This window comes from Nelumbo nucifera, chromosome 2 (genome assembly GCF_055504915.1).
Source record: "Nelumbo nucifera cultivar China Antique chromosome 2, China Antique-T2T, whole genome shotgun sequence".
Classification (NCBI taxonomy): Eukaryota; Viridiplantae; Streptophyta; class Magnoliopsida; order Proteales; family Nelumbonaceae; genus Nelumbo; species Nelumbo nucifera.
This window is the reverse complement of record NC_142650.1, coordinates 69,542,795-69,562,864: the sequence shown is the minus strand read 5'-3', so window position 1 is coordinate 69,562,864 and position 20,070 is coordinate 69,542,795. Positions and strand designations below refer to the sequence as shown.

General features: G+C 37.7%; 1 protein-coding gene across 2 annotated transcripts in view; it reads left to right on the top strand.

Moving 5' to 3' along the window:
- Nucleotides 1-19,405, top strand: part of LOC104601473 (FAD-linked oxidases family protein) — a 106,725-nt gene extending 87,320 nt beyond the window's left edge. For both annotated transcript variants that reach the window (XM_010264816.3, XM_010264817.3), the window contains exons 13-18: nucleotides 7,441-7,550; nucleotides 10,899-10,961; nucleotides 11,296-11,375; nucleotides 11,506-11,636; nucleotides 15,994-16,037; nucleotides 19,059-19,405. In XM_010264816.3, coding sequence (XP_010263118.1) covers nucleotides 7,441-7,550; nucleotides 10,899-10,961; nucleotides 11,296-11,375; nucleotides 11,506-11,636; nucleotides 15,994-16,037; nucleotides 19,059-19,178 — 548 coding nt within the window. In that variant the 3' untranslated portion in view covers nucleotides 19,179-19,405. The remainder of the gene's footprint in view (nucleotides 1-7,440; nucleotides 7,551-10,898; nucleotides 10,962-11,295; nucleotides 11,376-11,505; nucleotides 11,637-15,993; nucleotides 16,038-19,058) is intronic.
- The last annotated feature ends 665 nt before the right edge of the window (nucleotides 19,406-20,070 follow it).

The window sequence follows — 20,070 nt, the reverse complement described above, 5'->3', positions numbered from 1 at the left end:
TTGACACTTGGATTCTTATGACCCAATTTAAGACACGACTCATAACTTAGAGTTCTTTATTTGTAATGATTGTACACTCCCTACATTAATTGGAAATACAAAATAACATTTCAAAGATCAAAACTTTATATCGTAATGCATTTAAACTAAGGGTGTATTTTAAGAGTCATTTGAAGGTTTTGTAATCACTAAAATGCAATATTATTTTTTCCATATGACTTCTTGCAATCATTTGTAATTAGCATATGATATAAAGTTATAATTAAATATCATGCTTTCAATATAAAGGAGAAATATTTTTTATTGGTTCGTTATCTCTTAAAATAATGAGGGATCATAAACCTTTTCTCTCATCCCTCATGACTTATTCCTTGTGTAAGTAAGGTGGTGCGGCTACATTCGAGGTCTCCTTGAAGGACGAAGGAAGACCAGGTGCAGGAGATAGGTTTGGAGATTAGGGTAAATGGAAGTGATGAGGTCACAGGAGCGGGATAGGATGATTGTATGATCGAATCATGATTTCGTCATGGGATGGACTCTCATTTATAAGGAGGGGTCCCAAGGTCCCAAAAGGAAGGCGTCGAAAGAATTTGATTCCCATTAGGAAAGGGAATATTAGATTCACTGTCATTAAGGAGCATTGCTAGGGTTTCACCACGTGTCTTATGAGATCTCTCAAGGATTGACTTTCCTTTCATCCGAGGATTCTCATAATCAGCATGTGCTACTCCCTTTCGTGACCTACTTAACCAACGTGGCTCTGGTGGCGTCATCATTTAGCAAGTGCATCCTTACTAATCTTGCACGGCGCTTTATCACCCGCGTAACTTAAAGTTGCACGTGCGGTCGGTATTTAAGTCCGGTTCACAGTGATCCACGGTTCTATAATGGTCTTGAGTTCATCACAGAACTACATGCGACCAAAGTTCATCACGGAATTACATGCATCTGAGGTTTATTGCTGAACCGCACGTGTTTAAGGTTTATCGCAGAACCGTGCATACTTAAACTCGATTGCAGGTCCATATTAGACAAAGGTTATCCCGGTTTGTATCAAGTACAAGTTTATCGCAGACATTTGATGAGTTATAAGTTCATCGCAAATGGCTGATGAGTTATGAACTCTTCGTGAGTGTCCATGTGGTATCTTCTATACTTTGATGGTCTGAGCAAGCACTATGTTACCTACACCTTGCATACTTGGAAGTTCTGAAATACCAACTTACATGGTATTTGAATGATATTTCTCCAAACATATCATCCCAAGTTAAGTCTATGATTTTATCATGTTGGTTCATTTTCTCTTAAAATACTAAGGGATCATAAACCTTGTCTCTCATCCCTTAAGATTCGTTACGTACCTAGAAGTTCTGAAATACCAACTTACATTTAGACATTGAAACATTGAAGCAAATTTGTACAAGTAGAAAAGCTTGAATTATCAAATGGTTGTTCTTCTTTTCTTTTTCCTTGGAGAGCTTTGGCTATGTGCAAGCCTAGTCAAACCACATTCTTTTCATAAAGAAGGCAAGTGCCTCCTTGACTCTTTTTGCAATGTATGTTGATGATATTGTGGTGACAGGAGTAACACTGGTAAGATTGATTCTCCTAAGCAAATACTTAACAAGGAGTTTGAGATGAAAGACTTGGGTTCTTTGTGCTATTTCTTGGGAATTGAAGTGGCTCAGTCTAAACATGGCATCTTTATCTCCCAAAGGAAGTATGCCCTAGATCTATTTGATGAGATTGGGAAATTAGGAGTTAAGCCTACTGACACACCTATTGAACAAAATTATAAGATAGGTGCAGAATGTGGTGAGCCTCTTGAAGACAAAGCTATGTTTCAGCAGTTGGTTGGAAAAGTGATCTATTTGTGTCTAGCACAGCCCAACATTTCTTATGCTTATCAATATTAGTTAGTACATGCATTCTCCCAAAACATCCCATCTACTTGCAGTTGAGAGGATTCTTGCTTACTTGAAGAGATGTTTTGGTCGAGGCATACCCTTCAAAAATATTGGGTGTGTTGATGATAGGTGATCTACCTTAAGGTATTGTGCCTTTGTTGGAGTGAATCTTGTCTCATGGAAGAGTAAGAAACAAAATGTTGTTGCCCCTTCTAGTGCTGAGGCAGAGTATTGGCCCATGGCTAATGGTGTGGCTGAAGTGTTATGGCTGAGATCTCTACTTGAGGAGTTGGGAATTGAATATGAAAGGCCCTTGATGTTTTATTGTGATAACTAGGTCGCTATTAATATTGCTCATAATCCAATACAACATGATAGAACCAAACATATCGAGGTGGACCGACACTTTATCGGAGAAAGAATTGCTTTTCAAGAAGTGTGTCTTCCCTATGTTGCTTCCAATATGCAGCTTGCTGATCTTTTCACCAAAGTTGTTGCGGGACTCAAGTTGGAGACATTTGTACAAGTTGGGAATGTCCCATATTTATTCCCAACTTGAGGGGGAGTGTAGAGATGCAGTACAGTAGACTGGTGTGGTCCCTCATGTTTTATGTTTTTATTAGTTGCTGTTAGCTGTTTTTATTATGTTCCTTTTCTTACATGGGTGGTAGGGGTATTAGTGTCTCTGTACTGCTCTTTAATTTGCTAAAATATAAATGCTAATATTGGGGTGGCAGGAACGAAATAACTGCTCCCTTTTCTCCCATTCTTTCTTCTCTTTCTCCTCTTCTCTTCTCTTCTCTTCTCCTGTTTTCTTCTTTGCTTTCAGAACATAGACCAACTGTGAACCCTTTCAGCCAACTGGGGGTTTTGGGGTTTGGGAGATGGACTACCCCCTGTTGTGTAGCCCTATTAAGCAAAAAAGAAAAAAAAAAAAAAAAGAAACAAAGAACCAGAAACTAGTCTAAGCATGGACTGATGGACCATTTAGGGTAGCTAACTGATGTATCATGTATGACCTGTAGGACAGGATAGATTAACTGAATGATTTCTTCCCTAGTATTTGTGAAATTCAGATTTTGCAACTCCTTTTTTTCTCACCATCTTCTGGTTCAGCTCTTTTCTTCCTTTTTTTCTTTTGTTTTCAGGTTAAATCTTTATTTTTCCAGGTTATTTTTTTCTTTTGGGGGGTTTGGCAGAGGGGCTACCCCCTGTTGTGCAGCCCCATTCTAGAGGAATGTCAAAACTCAGAGAAGAATAGGGTGTACAGTCCAGACAAGGGATACAGATTCAGACAACACTCTAAGTCTTGTGAGTGTAGATTTAAATCATTCAACGAGTCTTCTGGAAGCGGATAGTTTCGGAACTGAGGTTCTCTTTACAAAGGAAGAGGTAGGAGGTTTAAAGGAAAATGGGGAAGCTGCCGTAACCTTGAATGACCGCTTCTTAGTCAAGAATATAACAGAGACTGCAGAAGGGGCTCAGGGAACACCTATTTCAACTAGGAAGTTTATTCCGCTAGCCCAGCTTCAACAGGACTTTAGTATGGAGAGGCAAGACACTTCCAGGAAGGTTTGCAACATTATACCTGAAGGGGGTCAGCTTGTGAAGGCTTCCTTTGATGCTTCAGTCAATAGAGCTGTGTATCCTACCTCTAACCCTCTACAGCAGAATCAGGCACAGGGAATGGGTGTAGACTTGAACTCAACCTTTGTCTCTCTTGCTCTTGGGATAGCTCCTTCAGCTCCCACTCAATGAAGGGTGGAAAAACCATTGCAGAGATTTGGTGGCTAGGGCTCTACCTAGAGTAACCTTTGATCATTGCCCTATTAGGTTAGGCCCAGAAATCTTAGGATCAGGACCTCACCTTTTTAGATTCGAAAACATATGGTTAAATCACCCTGATTTTGTGTTGAAAGTGGAAGAGTGGTGGAATGAAGACTTAAGAGGGGTTAAGTGGCAGGGAGTTAAATTTGGTCCAAGATAAAAGAGTGGAATAAGGACCACTTTGGGCAAACTAGAGGAACAAAAGGCGTCATTGCTAGCAAGGGTTGAGGAGCTCAATTTTAAAGAATCCCAAGGAATTTTGGATGAGCAAGGAAGAGGGATGAAAAGAAAACTCAAGGTGGATTTGGAAGAAGTTTTTTTGAGAGAAGAGATATTCTGGAGGCAAAAGTCTAGACATAAATGGATATAGGAAGGAGATGGGAATACTAAGTATTTTCATGCCTTAGCTAATGGAAGAAAGAGAAAGAACATTGTGGCAAAATTGGAAATTGAGGGTGGTAACAAATTAGGAAGAAATTGCAAGGAGATTTGTGGATCATTTTAAATCCCTATTGAGAAAGCATTCGAATAATAGATCTAGGGTGGAAGGAGTTGAGTGGCCAAGGTTATGTGAGGAAAGTGTCAGCTGGTTGGAGAGAGATTTTGAGAAGAGGAGATAAAACAGGCAATGTTTCTTATGAATAGTTCAAAAGCCCCTGGCTCGGATGGTTTTACCATGGCTTTTTATCAGGACTATTGGGACATGGTGAAGGGAGACTAACTTGGGGTCTTTAGGGAGTTTGTGGAAAGACATTTAGTGAGCCCGGGAGTCAATGCCACTTTTCTAGCCTTAATTCCGAAAGTGATAGATGCGAAACACCTTAAGGATTTTACACCGATTAGCCTAGTGACTAGTATCTACAAAATCTTGGCTAATTTTACACCTCAAGGGGCCTTTGTGCAAGGAAGACAAATTTCTAATCAAATAATAATAACCAATGAATGTGTGGAGGAAATGAGGAGATCATGCCAGCAAGGTGTTGTTTGCAAATTGGATTTAGAAAAGGCTTATGACTTAGTGGATTGGAGCTTCTTGATTGAGGTCCTGAGAAGCTGTGGTTTTGGTGATAGGTGGTGCAACTGGAAGAAGGGTCGTATTAGTTTTGTTCATTTTTCAGTCCTAGTAAATGGTGTGGTTAAGGACTTCTTTCCAACCTCTAGAGGATTAAGGCAAAGTGACCCTCCTTTCCCCTTTTCTCTTTACCCTGATAGCAGATGTGTTCAATAGGTTACTCTCAAAGGCAGAAAGGAAAGAGGCAATTAGAGGTTGGAGGATAGGAAAGTCCCAGTGACCCATCACCAATTTGTTGATGATATTATTATTTTCAGTGAAGGGGTTGACCTAAGAAAAGTGAGCAATCTTAAAGCTTTAATAAGTTACTTTGAAGGGGTTTCTAACTTGAAAATAAACTTGGACAAGAGTTGTGTGACAGGGATTAACCTAGATGAAGGGTTTACTGAATCTATAGCAGAGTGCTTAAGTTGTCATGTAGCTTCTTGACCCTTGTCTTATCTTGGGCTTCCCCTAGGGACTAACCCGAAGGAGAGCTGTTTTTGGACTCCAATTCTATAGAAATTTGAAAAAAGGCTAGCGGCTTGGAAAAAGAGTTATATATCTCTAAAAGGTAGAGCAATTTTGCTTAAAGCCACTCTAGCTAAGTTGTTGGTTTATTATCTCTCTGTGTTCAGGATACCCTCTAGGGAGGCAAAGAAATTGGAGAAATTAATGACAGACTTCCTTTCGGATCCTGGGGAAGAGAAAAAGGATCACCTAATAAGATGGGAGATAGTTTGTAGGAGAAAAGAAGAGGGTGGGTTGGGGTTAGAGAATTTGTCTCTAAAGAATGTAGCTTTGTTAGGTAAGTGGTTGTGGAGATGACCTTTGGAAAGAGAGGTTGTGGCATGAGGTGATAGCTAGTATTCATGGCTGCCTAGAGTTTCTCGTCGGGCTACTTTGACCACTCCTTTGGAAAGCAATTCATGATTAGGGAACGATGTTTTATTTTGGGAAGATTTTTGGGTAGGTAATTCAGCTCTCAAGGTCTTGTTCCCTTCTCTATACTCCATCTCCTTGTTTAAGCATAAGGTTGTCTCCCACTTTCTTCCCTCCCCTTTTTCCCCTCTAGCTTTGAATTGGAATTTTGGCTTCCGTAGGGGTTTAAGAGATGCTGAACTTGATGTTGTTGGAACTTCTTTGTGCCCTAGATAGTGTTTGTTTGGATCCTCTAAAGCCAGATAAGAGGATTTCGTCTCCCCACCCCAAAGGCTTCTTTCTTTAAGGTCCTTTGTTCCCCTTGCTCAAGGTGTTTGTCCAGTGAAGGAGTTCTGGACTAGACTTATTCCCCCTAAAGTTATTTTGTTCTACTGGGAAGATCAATACTTTAGACTATTTGTAGGAAAAAAAAAAAAAAGCCTTTCATGTGCTTATCCCCTAATTGGTATATTCTATGCAAAGCCAATGATGAGGATTGCTTCCACTTACTAACTTCCTGCTCTTTTGCTGTTGCTATTTGGGATTGGATTTTTGCCTTGTTTGGATGCAGGTGGAACCGGCCTTCAGATGTAAGTCTACTTTTTGACTCATCGAACTTTGTCTAGCCACTAGAAGAGGGAGGACCATGTGGAAATGTATTAGAGTTGCTGCACTTCGGACAATTTGGGAAGAAAGAAATGCAAGATCTTTCAAGAAAAGGAACGAAGTCTCTTACTTGTCAAGGAATGTATCCTAACAAGGGCAATTAACTGGCTGAAAACTTTGGATTCTTTCCGCTGTGTTTCCTTTGATGACTTTTGGAGAAACTAGTCAGCCACAAACAGCTCCTCCAGGAAAGAAAGGGTCATTGTAGATTGGACTCTACCACCTGAAGACTGGGTTAAACTGAATTTTAATGGTAGTAGTCAAGGAAATCCTGGGGTTTTGAGAGATTAAGACAGCAACATCTTGGCCTTGTATTCTGGTCCAGTGGGAATAAGAGGTTCAGCCAAGGTTGAACTATTGGCAGTTCTACAAGGTATTCAGTTAGCAAATCAAATAGGAGTGGTGCATCTCCTAATTGAAGTAGATTCTAAGGTGGTTGTGGGCTGGTTAACAGACCTGAGCTCAGTAATTTGGTGCTACAAGGATTTCTTAAAGAAGGCAAGCTGATTAACAAGCAACATGAATGTTAGTTCACGTTGGGTGAGAAAGTCAGCAAATGCTATGGCTGATAGTCTCACTAAACAAGGGGTCTTGAGGGAACATCTGTATTGGGCAACCTTGTAATGATTTGATTATAGTGTACTGTGGTTTCTTACGATTATTTGTATTTTCAAGAGAGGTCACACCTCGTGCCTCTCTTTGGGGTGCTGTAACTTTGCTTACATTTTGATAATGAAGTAACTTTTCAATTATCAAAAAAAAAAGGGTGTACAGTCCAGAAACTAGTCTAAGCATGGACTGATGAACCGTAAATGATTGACTTCTTCCCTAGTTTTTGTGAAATGCAGACTGTGCAAATCCCTTTTATTTCTTACAATGTGCCAGTAATAGACACTTACATTAACATTCGTAAATTGTAGTTCTACGATATCACTCAGCCTTATGATAATTTCTCCTATTAAAAATTTAAAAGTATGTATCCTCCAACAAATGGTTGTTTCAACAATTTATGTTCATTGGCCCCATGTTAAGTTCTAACTTTGTTCATTCTGATATACCATTTTGCAGAAGCATATGCACGCGAGCAGACATCAATTGTTCAAAAGATTGTTTCTGAGCACAACGGCTCTGATTTTGATTTTGCTGAAGAGCCTGAGGCCAAGAAGGAACTTTGGAAGGTAGAATGTTTTCAAGTCCTGCAATTATTTTGCTTTATTTCTTCTATATCAAATTGGCAATGTGCTTCTTTTACTATTCATTTTGTTATTTCTGTACATGTGTCTTCTTGATGGAATGGGAACATTGTTTCTTCATCTTTCAGAATTAATATTATTATATGTGGTGGTAAGTTCTAGACAGCCATTTTTGGAAAACGTGACCATCCATGTTTGAGGATTGACCTTTTGGAGAATAAGTATTAGCATTTTCATATTTTTATGGTAAAATAAAATTTCATATTAGCATTATCATATTGATGAATGTATTGTGGTCAAGGTTCCGCTTAGTTTGATGGAAAAACACTTTGGAAATTGGTTCCATTGGAAGTGATTTTCCTATTTTTTTCTAATTTAAAGAAAGGGAAAGTTTTATTGAAGTGCAAATAACCAGCAGTATGAACTTTTACTTGAAAAACTGGAGAGTGCATAATGTTGAGTTGATCAGGTCTGCCTCAAGGACAGTTTTGTCATTATAGTTAATCATGATTAAGGGGCACCTAATGATGGGCAGTTTTATAAATTCCTTTTTCTAGTATAAATACCAATAATTAAGGTATGAGAACCAAGATAGATTTTCAGCCAATTTTCTACTTTTCTTTTCTGTTCTTCTCTTTTCTATTCGATTTCTCAAATTAAACACACAATGAACATTTGATTACTGGTCATCTTAGTACCAGAGCTCCCTTCAAGTTCAATTTGTTTGAACATTCTTCACAATGCACTACCAATGTTAGTGGCCATGCAGATGATGTCATTAGGTGTATGGCCAACCTGCAACTCATCATATAGAAACCCTACCAGTAAGGTCTGACTTTGGGGGTTTTTTGTGGCAATTAAAAGGAATTTGATGTTGCATACTATTTTTTATAAATTTTATGCTGGAGTTTTATGCAATAGATGAATACCACTTAGATTAAAAGGAAATTTCTATTAAATAGTTATAAGGCCAGCTATGTTGTATGGAGCAGTATTGGGTAGTCAAGAAACATGTCTAGATGATGTTATCAAACATATGGCCAACCTACAACTCATCATATAGAAACCCTACAATCTATTATGGTTTGACTTTACCTGATTTTTACAAGCTCTTTGAAGTTGAATGTGGTGCATCATATCTTGGGATTAGAGCTGTCCTTAGCCAAGAAGCCGTCCAATTGCTTACTTTAGTGAGAAACTCAATGATGCTAGGAGGTATTCCACTCATGGTTCAAAGTATTGATACACCTCTATGTATCGGAAAAGGTGTAATGAATTGATTTTGTACAAGAATATAATTTTATTTTGAAGCATAAGGCTGGACAGAAAAACGGAGTAGCCAATGCACTTAGTAGGAGAGTTTACTTGGTGACCACAAATGTCTACTAATGTTATGATGTTCAGCTCCATCAAAGAGCAGTACCAAGATGACCCTTATTTTGGCCCTATTTGCCGAAGCTACGCAGTAGGTGACAAGGATATTCGAGCCAAGTTTATGTATTATGGTTACTTATTCATGGGCAATAGGTTATGTATTCCATCAGGATCTTTGAGGGTGTTACACATTTTTTATTTGCATTGCAAGGGACATTTTGGTTGCAAGAAGTCACTTGAAATGGTCTCCAAAAGATGTATTTGTTACAAGTAACCAAACATCTAAGGGGTAGCATCAAAATATAGGTTTGTATCTTCCCTTACCCATACCAAAAGCACAATGAACTGATATTACTGTATTATTGTGGTAGATGGTTTCCCTAAAATGGCTCACGTTATTGGTTGCCAAAAGACTATTAATGCTTCTCATGAAGCTAACTTGTTTTTTAAAGAAGTTGTTTAGTTGCATGAATTGTCAAGATCTATCACATCAAATTGTGACACAAGATTCCTTAGCCACTTTTAGAGAACTTTATGGAAGTGTATGGGTACTACCCTACAATACAGTAGCACATTTCATCCACAAATAGATGAGAAAACTAAAATGGTTAACCAAAGGTTGGACAACTTGTTGAGTTTAGTTGGAGATAACTTGAGGTAATGGGATCTTATCCTACCACAAGATGAGTTTGCCTTCAATTATTCAGTTAACCGAAGACCTATAGGGTAGATTCCTTTCGTGATTGTGTAAAGATGTTTTGAGTTTGTTTTTTGTAGTAGGAACCTGTAGAGAAGATGGGTCGAATGGCCCATAGACTGTTTTCTTATTTCTTTTCTTTATGTTCTTTGCTGCAATGGGCCTCAGCATGGGCCTTTCTTATGTTATGTATTTTTTAATTATTCGCCCAGTTAAGGGCCTCTCTGTAAATTACTGAAATTAAGTTAATGAAAAGGAATTAGGGTGTAAGAAGAGATTAGATTCGAAAATCTCTTTCTGAACCCTTATTGCCGCCACCTTCTTCTTCCTCTTCTCTCTTCTTGATTCTTTGTTTCTGCTGTTCTCTATCACTTTTTTGCACCTTTTTGAACAGTCCGTTTATTTTAGAAGGTTGTTTTTCTTCTGAACCACAAATAGTTGTCTTGGGAAGCTTTGTTGTCAATTTGGGCCCTAGGGTATTTTCATCATTTTATAAGTCATTCTGGTCAGGGGAACTAAGTGTGCATCCGTTGGGTTTTGGTCTATTAGGTGTTTTTGTAACAAAAGTTATCTTTTGGAGGTTTGTTTGAAGTTCTTAAGGTGTTGTTTGTGAAGGGAGAACACTCTAGAGGCTTATGTGTAAATATTTTAGTTGGCTTCTTCAACAAGCCATTAAGTCTTATAAAAGAGAGGGGGATTGTTTCTGTATGGGTCTTTTTGGTTGTTTATCTCTTGTTTGAGCTGTAGGTCAGCCCTAGCTAGAGTTTTCAAGTATTGAGAGCTTGGGTTTTGAATTGACTCATTTTGGTGCCTTCCAATCCTTCTATCACTACGTGTCAACACAGCAGGCCAGCTTGATGTCATTGTTACTGTAGCGGAACTGTTCCAATAGGAATTTTACTTCAGGTTCAGATTTGAAATCCCTAAAAATCCTACTTGTTTTGTTGTTTTCAGCTCAGTATTGTTGTGCTACATATAATTTGTTTTTTCTGTTTACATCATACCATCTTGTAATGTGTCATTCTAAATTGCATATGTACTATGGTGACTGACTGAGTTCCATGTTATAGCATATCATGATGTTAATTTTTGTATTGCACGTCAAATGGGGAGTCCTTACATGGGCGTGGATATTTAAGATTTTTTTAGTGATGAATTTGATTATTCTTTAACAGTCTTAGTAAAAAAGCTTAGCATGTAGGTACAACTCCCTTTTTTATTTATATTTGGTAAATCTAATTTGTTTGTAGTTTTTGTTGTAGATAAGGAAGGAAGCACTATGGGCTTGCTTTGCTATGAAACCCAACTTTGAAGCAATGATTACGGTCAGTTTGGTATATAACTATGTTATATATATTGATTGTACATTGTTGGTCATTAATCTGATTGACGCAAGCTTTGGTTTCCATTATGAATTTGTATGCCATCTGTCTAATCTGTGGCTGATCTCTTTTTCCTTGTTGGTTTTAACCATGTACCTTCTTCTAATCCAGAGAATTAAATAACCCTTCATCTGCCTTGCTTTTAATTTGTGAATGGTATCTTTAATCTGGAGTTTTTTAGATGGCTTTACTCATTTCTCTTCTTTTTGATATTCCCCAAGTATTTTATTTTTCCATCCTGTACTCACTCCCTTTGTCCCTATTTCCTACATTGCAGGATGTATGTGTCCCTTTGTCACATCTTGCAGAATTAATATCAAAATCCAAAGAAGAGCTTCAAGCATCGTCATTAGTGTGGTATGTTAATTTCAGAATACTATTATACAGAAAGGAACTAAGCTAAAAGATCTTATATTATTGTAGGCTTCTAAATATTGAAATTAATTCTCATAATGTGGTGACCTTGGTTTGCTATTCCTGACACCAGTACTGTTATTGCTCATGCCGGTGATGGGAATTTCCACACACTGATTCTATTTGATCCCAATAAAGAAGAAGAACGGCAGGAAGCAGAGAGACTAAACCAGCTCATGGTCCAAACTGCCTTATCAATGGAAGGTACTGATAACATATAGGCAGGCTTTTAAAGTCTTCTTTTTCTGCTAACAAAACTGATATTGTTGCATAAGCAACATATTGAACATCCTTGATACAATACTATCTTGGGAACTGCTAGCTCTACTTTACAAGTGTCTTGGTTGTTTTTTATCAGAACTCAGACACAGAACTATCATTCATGAAACCACTTGTGTTTTAGAATGATTATTAACAGAAAAATAACCAAGAAAAATAAGGTAGAAGAGTAGATAGTAGAAGAAGAGAGAAACAGAAGAAAAGAAAAAGAGAGAACATTGAGTCATTGGGTTTCTTGTAGGAAGAAAGAAGAGAGACCACCATGCTAATATCATATTAATGTATATTGTCCTTATTTTTCCTTTTGATCCTTGTATTTTTATATATTTATGTTTTGGTCCCTTAGAAGGGCCCTTTCCTGTAATTATTACATATTGTGGGCCTAATAATACTTGTGACTTTTGAGTGGGGTCATTCTGAATCTGGAGTGACACCCCGTACAGATTGTGTTCTTCAATTCTCATTCTTCTAACAGGAATAAACCTTGGATTGACTGCAATAACCAAGAATAAATCTGGAGTGACACCCCAGCATGTGTCACGTGTATTTCTTGACCGCCGGCAGTGGGTACACCACAACTTGTCCTTGTTATCAACTTTCTTGGGATCACTCTTCTTTCCCACATTATTACCACCCATTGCAGCTAATGCCACCTATTGTTCCCCCTCAGTTGTAACCATCACACTCCATCTACTTTCCTCAAACTGAACAAGGGAATACACTGAACTAAAGGCAACTCTCTACTCCCCTAAATCTGACTTGTGAGAGGTTCATACACGAGGTTTTGTCCTAACAATAAAGCAAAAACCCGCTGCTGAGAAACCAACTTCTCATAGTCTTTAGCATCATCATCATGTTTCCACTCTATAGTCTGATAGTAGTTCAATTCCTTCCATATCAAAGTAAGGGCTGAATAATAGGCTAACAATCTAAGGTTACCCTGTTTACAGGATGAGGATTCAGCCCGTAACTGGTAAATCTTGGTATAGTTCTTTTGCTCAGAGTAGGTGGTTTTGGCCTGTTCCCATATTTCACTAGCAGTCTCTACCCACATAAAGTTCTTCTTAACATCAGGTTCCATTGCTGCAAGAAACCATAACATCACCATACTGTTCTCCTAGTCCCACCTATCATGTTCAGCTGTCTCACTCTTAGGTTCTTTTTCTCTCTCATTTATGTAACCAGCCTTTCCCCTACCTACGACATAAAGTTTTACACTTTTAGCCCACTCCAGGTAGTTCAGGCCATTTAGAGAGGTAGTTGGCATAGGAAACATCATATTTTCAATAGCTGTACGATGGGTTGATGTAATCCCAAATGAAGTAGAATCATCATTTACCATGAAAGAAAAGTTCTGTAGACCAAAATAGTAACCACTGCTGCACAATGACTTGTCCCCACTCGATTACTTCCACTCACAATCACAAGTAGGGCACAAAACACCAAACAATTCTGCTTCCTAAATGAAAAAACACTGCTGAAATTCCACTGACAGCAATTAAATAGTCCAAGAAATTAAGTCCTGGTCACCATTGAAACACACACCACATATGCCAAGTAAACACAGCACATACCTGTGACAAAGAGGATCACACACCCCTGTACAGTACATGTACAAAGGTACAAACACCAAGAGAACAGCCTTCACAGCGTCGACTATCACCAACTAGGGTTTCCTTGGTGTTACGACCAAGGAAGAACCCAGAAAAACAAAGAATGACTGTTCTGACCAGTCCGATTAGGGTTTCTTGTCTTCACAGTCCAAGAAATCAGGAATCCGGGTGAAAAAAATATGATTCAGAGGAAAAAGGATCCCTATCGCCTAGAATGATGCTCTGATACCATGTTATCTTCTAGAAAAGAGAGAGAAAAAGGAGAAGAGAAGAGAAGAAGAGAAGAAGAAAGCTGTTTGAGATCCAAAAATCTGGGCTGACAGCACCCAGCCTTCTATTTATAATAACTGAGAAAATCAAAGGAGAAAAGTACATATTTGCCCCCGGTGGCACACCCTAACAAAAAACAATAAATAAAAGCTAGAAACATGCTGACAGTACCCTATAACTAACAGTAGAAATAATTCTAATAACAACTTAACAACAACAACCCCACGAAATCTCTCAAACCAAGCTCGAGGAGCCTGTTTGACCCCATATAAAGACTTCTAAGTTTGTAGGCTAAGTTAGGATTATCACAGTATGTTGGAGGAGGCTTCATGTACACTGTCTCACTGGACCAAGGTCCTTCATCTCAAAGAATTATCTAAGAAACTGCTTCAACTGACTGAAGCCATGTTGGAGGGAATCCAGGAAAAGTTGTGTTTCTAGCCAACAAGCATAAGGATCAAAACTGCTACCAAAGGTCTTAGTTCTATGCAGTGTTGAGTGCAAGGAAGTTGGATAGAGTCCCCTGCTGCAAGAAGAAATTGTATAAATTGCAAAAAGGTTGGTTATATCATCATTCATCACTAAGTTTTCTATCCGAACATCCAAGAAACCTGGTCATAAAACTCAGCAAGAACACCAAGAATCATACTTCTGTTGCAAATTCAGATTCCTCATCAAACTATAATAATGAATACTGACATATACATAAGCTAGTCCAGAGTATTATTTCTTCATCTATAAACCCTGCATTTCTGCTATTTGACTCTCTGGTAAACATGCTTGTTCTACAATTTCTTCCAATCCTATATGGGTCATTGATTCCAGTGAACCCAACACCTTGCTCATCATGTTTGGGGTATAAATAGGTTGTGTTATTCATGGATGATTGCACTAGATACACCCAGGTTTGTTTCTTAACTCATAAGAAATCTTTGGTATTTGGTTACTTTCACATCTTCAAAGCCATAATAGAAACTTATTCTTTGCAAAAATAAAAGTTCTGCGTTCTGATTCAGAGAGAGAAAAGTGATGCTTCTTTTTCAGAAATATTTGGAAATACATGGTATCTTATTTCAATTTTCTTGCCTTGCTGCCCGACAAAAAATGGGGTAGCTGAAGGGAAAAATAGACATATTCTAGGGATGGTTTGAACCCTGTTAGATAGCTCACAGGCTCTTGCATCTTTTTGGATTTAAGATGTATCCACTTCTGTATACCTTATTAATCACGTTCCTTTATCTGTTTCATAAAAACTATTCCGCCCTACATGTTTTGGGTCGTGTTTGCTTTGTGCATCTTCCTCATGAATGCACAAAGCTATCACCACAAGCAACTTTGTGTGCTTTCATGGGGTATAGCTTTATTCACAATGGATTTATGTGCTATGGAAAACAGGACCAAAGTAGCAATGCCCCTTTGACTATATGAGTATCCAAAAAACACCGATCAAATAACTTTGAGACAAAACTTACTCTTGTCCCAAGAATATGAATAAATGAGGTACAGCCAAACACTTAAAGGAACAATAAAGAGGTCTCTCAGGATATACCAAATGCAAGGTTTTCTTTAACTATAAAACATGAGATGGCATCAAATTAATTAGATAGGTAATTTTACAAACATGGCCCTAGAAATGTATATGGAAATGATTACTAAATAGTTAAAGGGTGGGTTAGCCAAGTCCTAAACACACCCTATTCCTCTCATTGATTTCTATCTTCTCTTATTTTCCTTTCTTTGTTCTTTCTCTCTATCTCATGTTTAACCATTTTTCTCAGTTTTTTATATATTGTTTCAAGTGAATAACATATAAATGAATAATCAACCACATAAACAAAAAAGCATAAGAACATTAGGAGCTAATTAACAATTTAGCAAGTATTTATACGTAAAACACTACCCCTTCGAAGATGTTCAAAAATAGACATCACATCATATAATCACAAATACACACATAAAATATACATATACATTTATATATATCTACATACATGGATAAGGCATTTCAAAGTGTAAGGAATAGTCCTTTAACTTTTCAAACATGAACCTCAAGGTTGAGCCAGGAGACATATACCTTTTAAAACACTGATCACTCAAGTAGTGCCAATGGTTATGCCAACTAATTGGTTGTGGAATCATGCAATGGATGTATATAAGGAATCTTCTACGTCAGGGTACATCTGACACACTATGCCAAAGTACCAACTACAGAGTATAATAGAAAAGAAAAAAGTGCACTCTGTGTGAAATTTATTAATGTTTGTGTTTTAGATTGTTAAAAAATTCTCTTATTTTTGTACTATAAAGCATATTAAGGATGGATCTATGATTCACTCTTCATTTTCTGCACCCTTGGTTCTTGTTAATCTAGTTTTATTTGTTGTCTTATAACTGAACAGGTACATGCACTGGGGAACATGGTGTTGGCACTGGGAAAATGAAGGTACATATTCCACTATTGTTTTTTAATGTGACATTCTGTACAGTATTAACACAGGAATACCGCATACCTTGGCTATAAACCAAACTAATCATCATGATAAACAAAATTGCAGTGGAAAGAGAGGAAAAGTTTCAGTCTTGAAATTCAAAAATTTTGATCTTGATCATATCAAGAAGTATTGCAAGTTGAAACTCTTCTCAATGAGAAAACTATTCTCTACTAGGGTTCAATCATGTGATTTAGACCATTTCATATCAGACGTAAAACCAGTAGTGGTTAAGTTGAGAAGTTTCCACAAGCGCAGCAACCAGCTGTGGTAGTTCACGCCCAAAATTCCAAGTCTCACACTTGCAACAATGGACCAAAGATGATACAGTTTCAATTCATACTAAGCTTCCTTCCTCAGAATGTAGCAATGATTTGCCACCAGTAGCACCTCCTTTTGATCGTCTTTGATCCACCAAGATAGGTTGCAAAATCTGGTCTTGGACTGACTTCAATAGGTTGAGAAGAAGATTCCCAAAACCCTAGAACAATTCTAGTATTCTTGTAATCTTTAAAGGTTGAATTAGAGAGCAATAGAGAGTGAACGAATCAATCACAATGCTGGTTGATCTTAAGACACCTATTTGAATTGCTCATTACATTCCCTTATCCAATTTGGAAAGGGCTGTTAGTTAGAGAATTTCTAATTCAACCAAGATTTGGCTGGTCAAACTAGTCAATGTTCTAATCTTTTGTTTTTTGAAGAATAATAAGAAATTCATTAAAAGAAAAAAGAGAATACAAAAGGAAGGTAATAAGTTATCACCTGAGAGAAAGAGAAAAACACTAAGACACAGCTTACAACCATTGAAACCAGACTATAGGAATAAACAGGGACAAAAACCAGACAACACCAGACTCTCCAAACAACTCCACATACCTCCTCCACCTGCTCCAAAACCAAGCAACACCTTGAAAATCCATCTCCCTAATCCTCCCCCTCAAACACTTCCTCTTGCCCATCATCATCTTCATCCCAAAATTCTCTGCCTTCCCCAATTACACCTTTATCCATCCTCTCTTTCTTCTTTCTCCTGTCAAACTCCTCAGAGGCTTTCCTAGCAAACTCCTCACCACCCCAAAAAACTTAGCCAAGGCTTTTGCCAGCCTCTACATCTCTCTCAACAATGTTTTCAATAGGTAAACTTCCAGACCTCTTTTCTTCAAAACTTCTATCAAGAACTCCCACCTCTAGATCGAAACCACTTTCACTGTCTTTTTCTTGCTTCGGAACATCGCTTACTTCTGCCTCACTGTCAAAGTTAATAGAAATTAACCAGAATTCAACTGTCTAACCTGAAAATAATTCTTTGGTAGCCATTCTGCAACAGCCCAGTCCCCTACAGCTTTCTCATCTGAATTGATGAATTGACCTACCAAACTCCTTTCCAACATCATAAGATGATCGCAAATGTCTCATGAGGAATCACAATCACCTCCTTCGTTCTGCAATAGCTCAGTCCCCTAATCCTACCCACTTCCTAATTCTTCAAGGGAGAGTGAGAATGGTTCTTTTATGGTGTGGGACACACAAGTTTCCAATTTGAACCAAATCAACTAATATGCAAGTCCCTCCTTTCCAGTATAAGGTGGGACCCACCAAGACTGAATTTTCTTCTTTCACTAAGGACAAATCATCCTAGGTAGTTGGCCCAAGGACAAATTGTATCATATCGGGTCCGAAACACCCCTATTTTTAATAAATATATATATAAACCAAATTTTGAAAAAAAAAAACTAAATAAAACATAAAAACTGCATGGTATAACCTTGCTCTGATACCAATTTGAATAAAAAGAAACAAAAAATATCTGTTTTCTGATGTGATTCAGAGAGAAAAAGAATAAAGATTAACCCTGAACCAAAGAGAAAAAGAGAGAAGAAGAGAAAAGAGGTTAGTTATGTCTGGCCGCCCCACTAATTCTTATTTATACTTGTAACTTAACAATAGGTAGAATTCCTCTAATAAATAAATATGGCCTAACTACCATATCTTCCATGAAATAACCTAAAGAAATAAACAAAAATAAAGTGTGGGACCACACACTAACAAGTATCTCTACAATACTTTTAACCTTGGTTGGGCCTCTAATTAGGCCCATTAATGTCTAAAACATTAAGCTTGGGTTCCACCGCCCCAAGTACCTAAGCCCATTTACTATCTAATAGTAATTACTTAGAGCTTTACCATTCTAAAAGCCCAAGTCTTCTTGGTTCAGCCCATTTAAATTATTATCAGTTAATATCAGCCCAATATCTCACTTGAAATTAATCTCTCTACTCTCAACACTCGACACTGTATTTGGGGAAGGACTTATTCCGTCTAAGTCAATATGACAAAGTGTCCAGCTTCCTACTACCAGTGGATTCAGGCATCCATCACAAGAAGCTATTACCAAATGTTCACTATGTCTCAACATAGTAACAGATCTTATCACATTGATCACCTGGTCAAATACCAACTTGAACTACTCCAACATATCCAGGTATTTGACCAAAAATGATCTCACTGGTCAGTATATCAAAGTAATTGAGACTGATACTCAGAAAAGTATCAATATCAAGTCTAGGGGTTAAATGCAATAATCAATTGTTCCACTAATCACAAAGTCCAAGAACACAGAAATGGTCCAAATTTAATGTTTCTTAAATACACCTCATACCTTAGGTCACAACCCAAGAAGCTGAAACTCACTACTACTTCACTACATTGGATAGTATGAAAATGTCAAACACAGCCTTAAGTCTTTATTGAAATAATTGTGCAATCTGAAACATAATACTGATATAAGATAAGGGGTAATTAGAAAAACATACAAATGAAATAAAAGTTGACTTTTATTCATAATCAAGTCAATGTACAATTCATGCATTGGAGCTGAGGGCATATACTGTTTAACAGGTCATGCTTTAGAAAAGCATTTTCCTTGGTTGCTTTGGACAAACCTTATCTAACACAATTTTCTTTGTATTCAGTACCTTGAGAAGGAACTTGGAATGGAGAACTTGAGAACAATGAAGAGAATAAAAGCAGTTTTAGATCCCAACAATATCATGAACCCAGGAAAGCTGATTCCTCCTCATGTTTGTTTCTAGGCTCTACATGTACATGTATATTCATATTTTCGAACATTCTTCCTTGAGGTTGCAGAAACTGCATGTCTGTAGTAGGAGCCTCTATGGCCTCACCAAATTGAATTTCATGTAGAGTTTGCAAACTGCACTTTTCTTAGTTCTCCTAGTTAGGTTTCCTATCTGTTTTCTGTGGCTAGAAATTTTGTTCCTTGTGAATATGTCAACTAAGAAATGCTTTCCTGCAACAATCTCAACTGGATGGAGGGTCTTGGTCTAATGGTGGCGCTCCCAGCTCCAATGGCTATGTTCACATGTATACACATGGAGAAGGGAAAGTGCATTTCTGTCCTAAGCCACAATGGTACTTGAACTCGTTGATTTAGCTCTCAAAGATCGGTTATTGGATTATGATATCGTCCAATCAGTGCAAGAGGTTTGAGGGTTTCACCATGCTTTGCTTTTTCATTCCTATCCTACAGAAGTTGCAGTGGATCTGCTTACCAAAAGAAATGGTTGCACATCAGTGGGATGATAAGTTGATCAAACAACATACTAATTTTCAGAAGACAGCCAGTCGCCAATATGTACAAGTGCACACGAAAAAAAAAAAAAAAAAAACTTTGAGAATGAATTTGACATGATCTATTATCATCTATAGATAGGGGTTGAAATGGTGGAGAAAGTAAAGACAGATTTGGTAGAGCTATAGATACAAAACCTCTCTTTCAAAAGGTATGCCATCTATATATATGAGCTGAAGGCCTCACCATCTGTAAAACCACAAAATAAATGCCCTGCAGGACACTTGATGACAAGAGGGGTCAAAGGTATTCTAGTTATTATTTGAAAACACTTGAATCCATTATTAAGAGCAACAACCATTATTTGCTTTTATTGGTTCTGGGTTGGATTG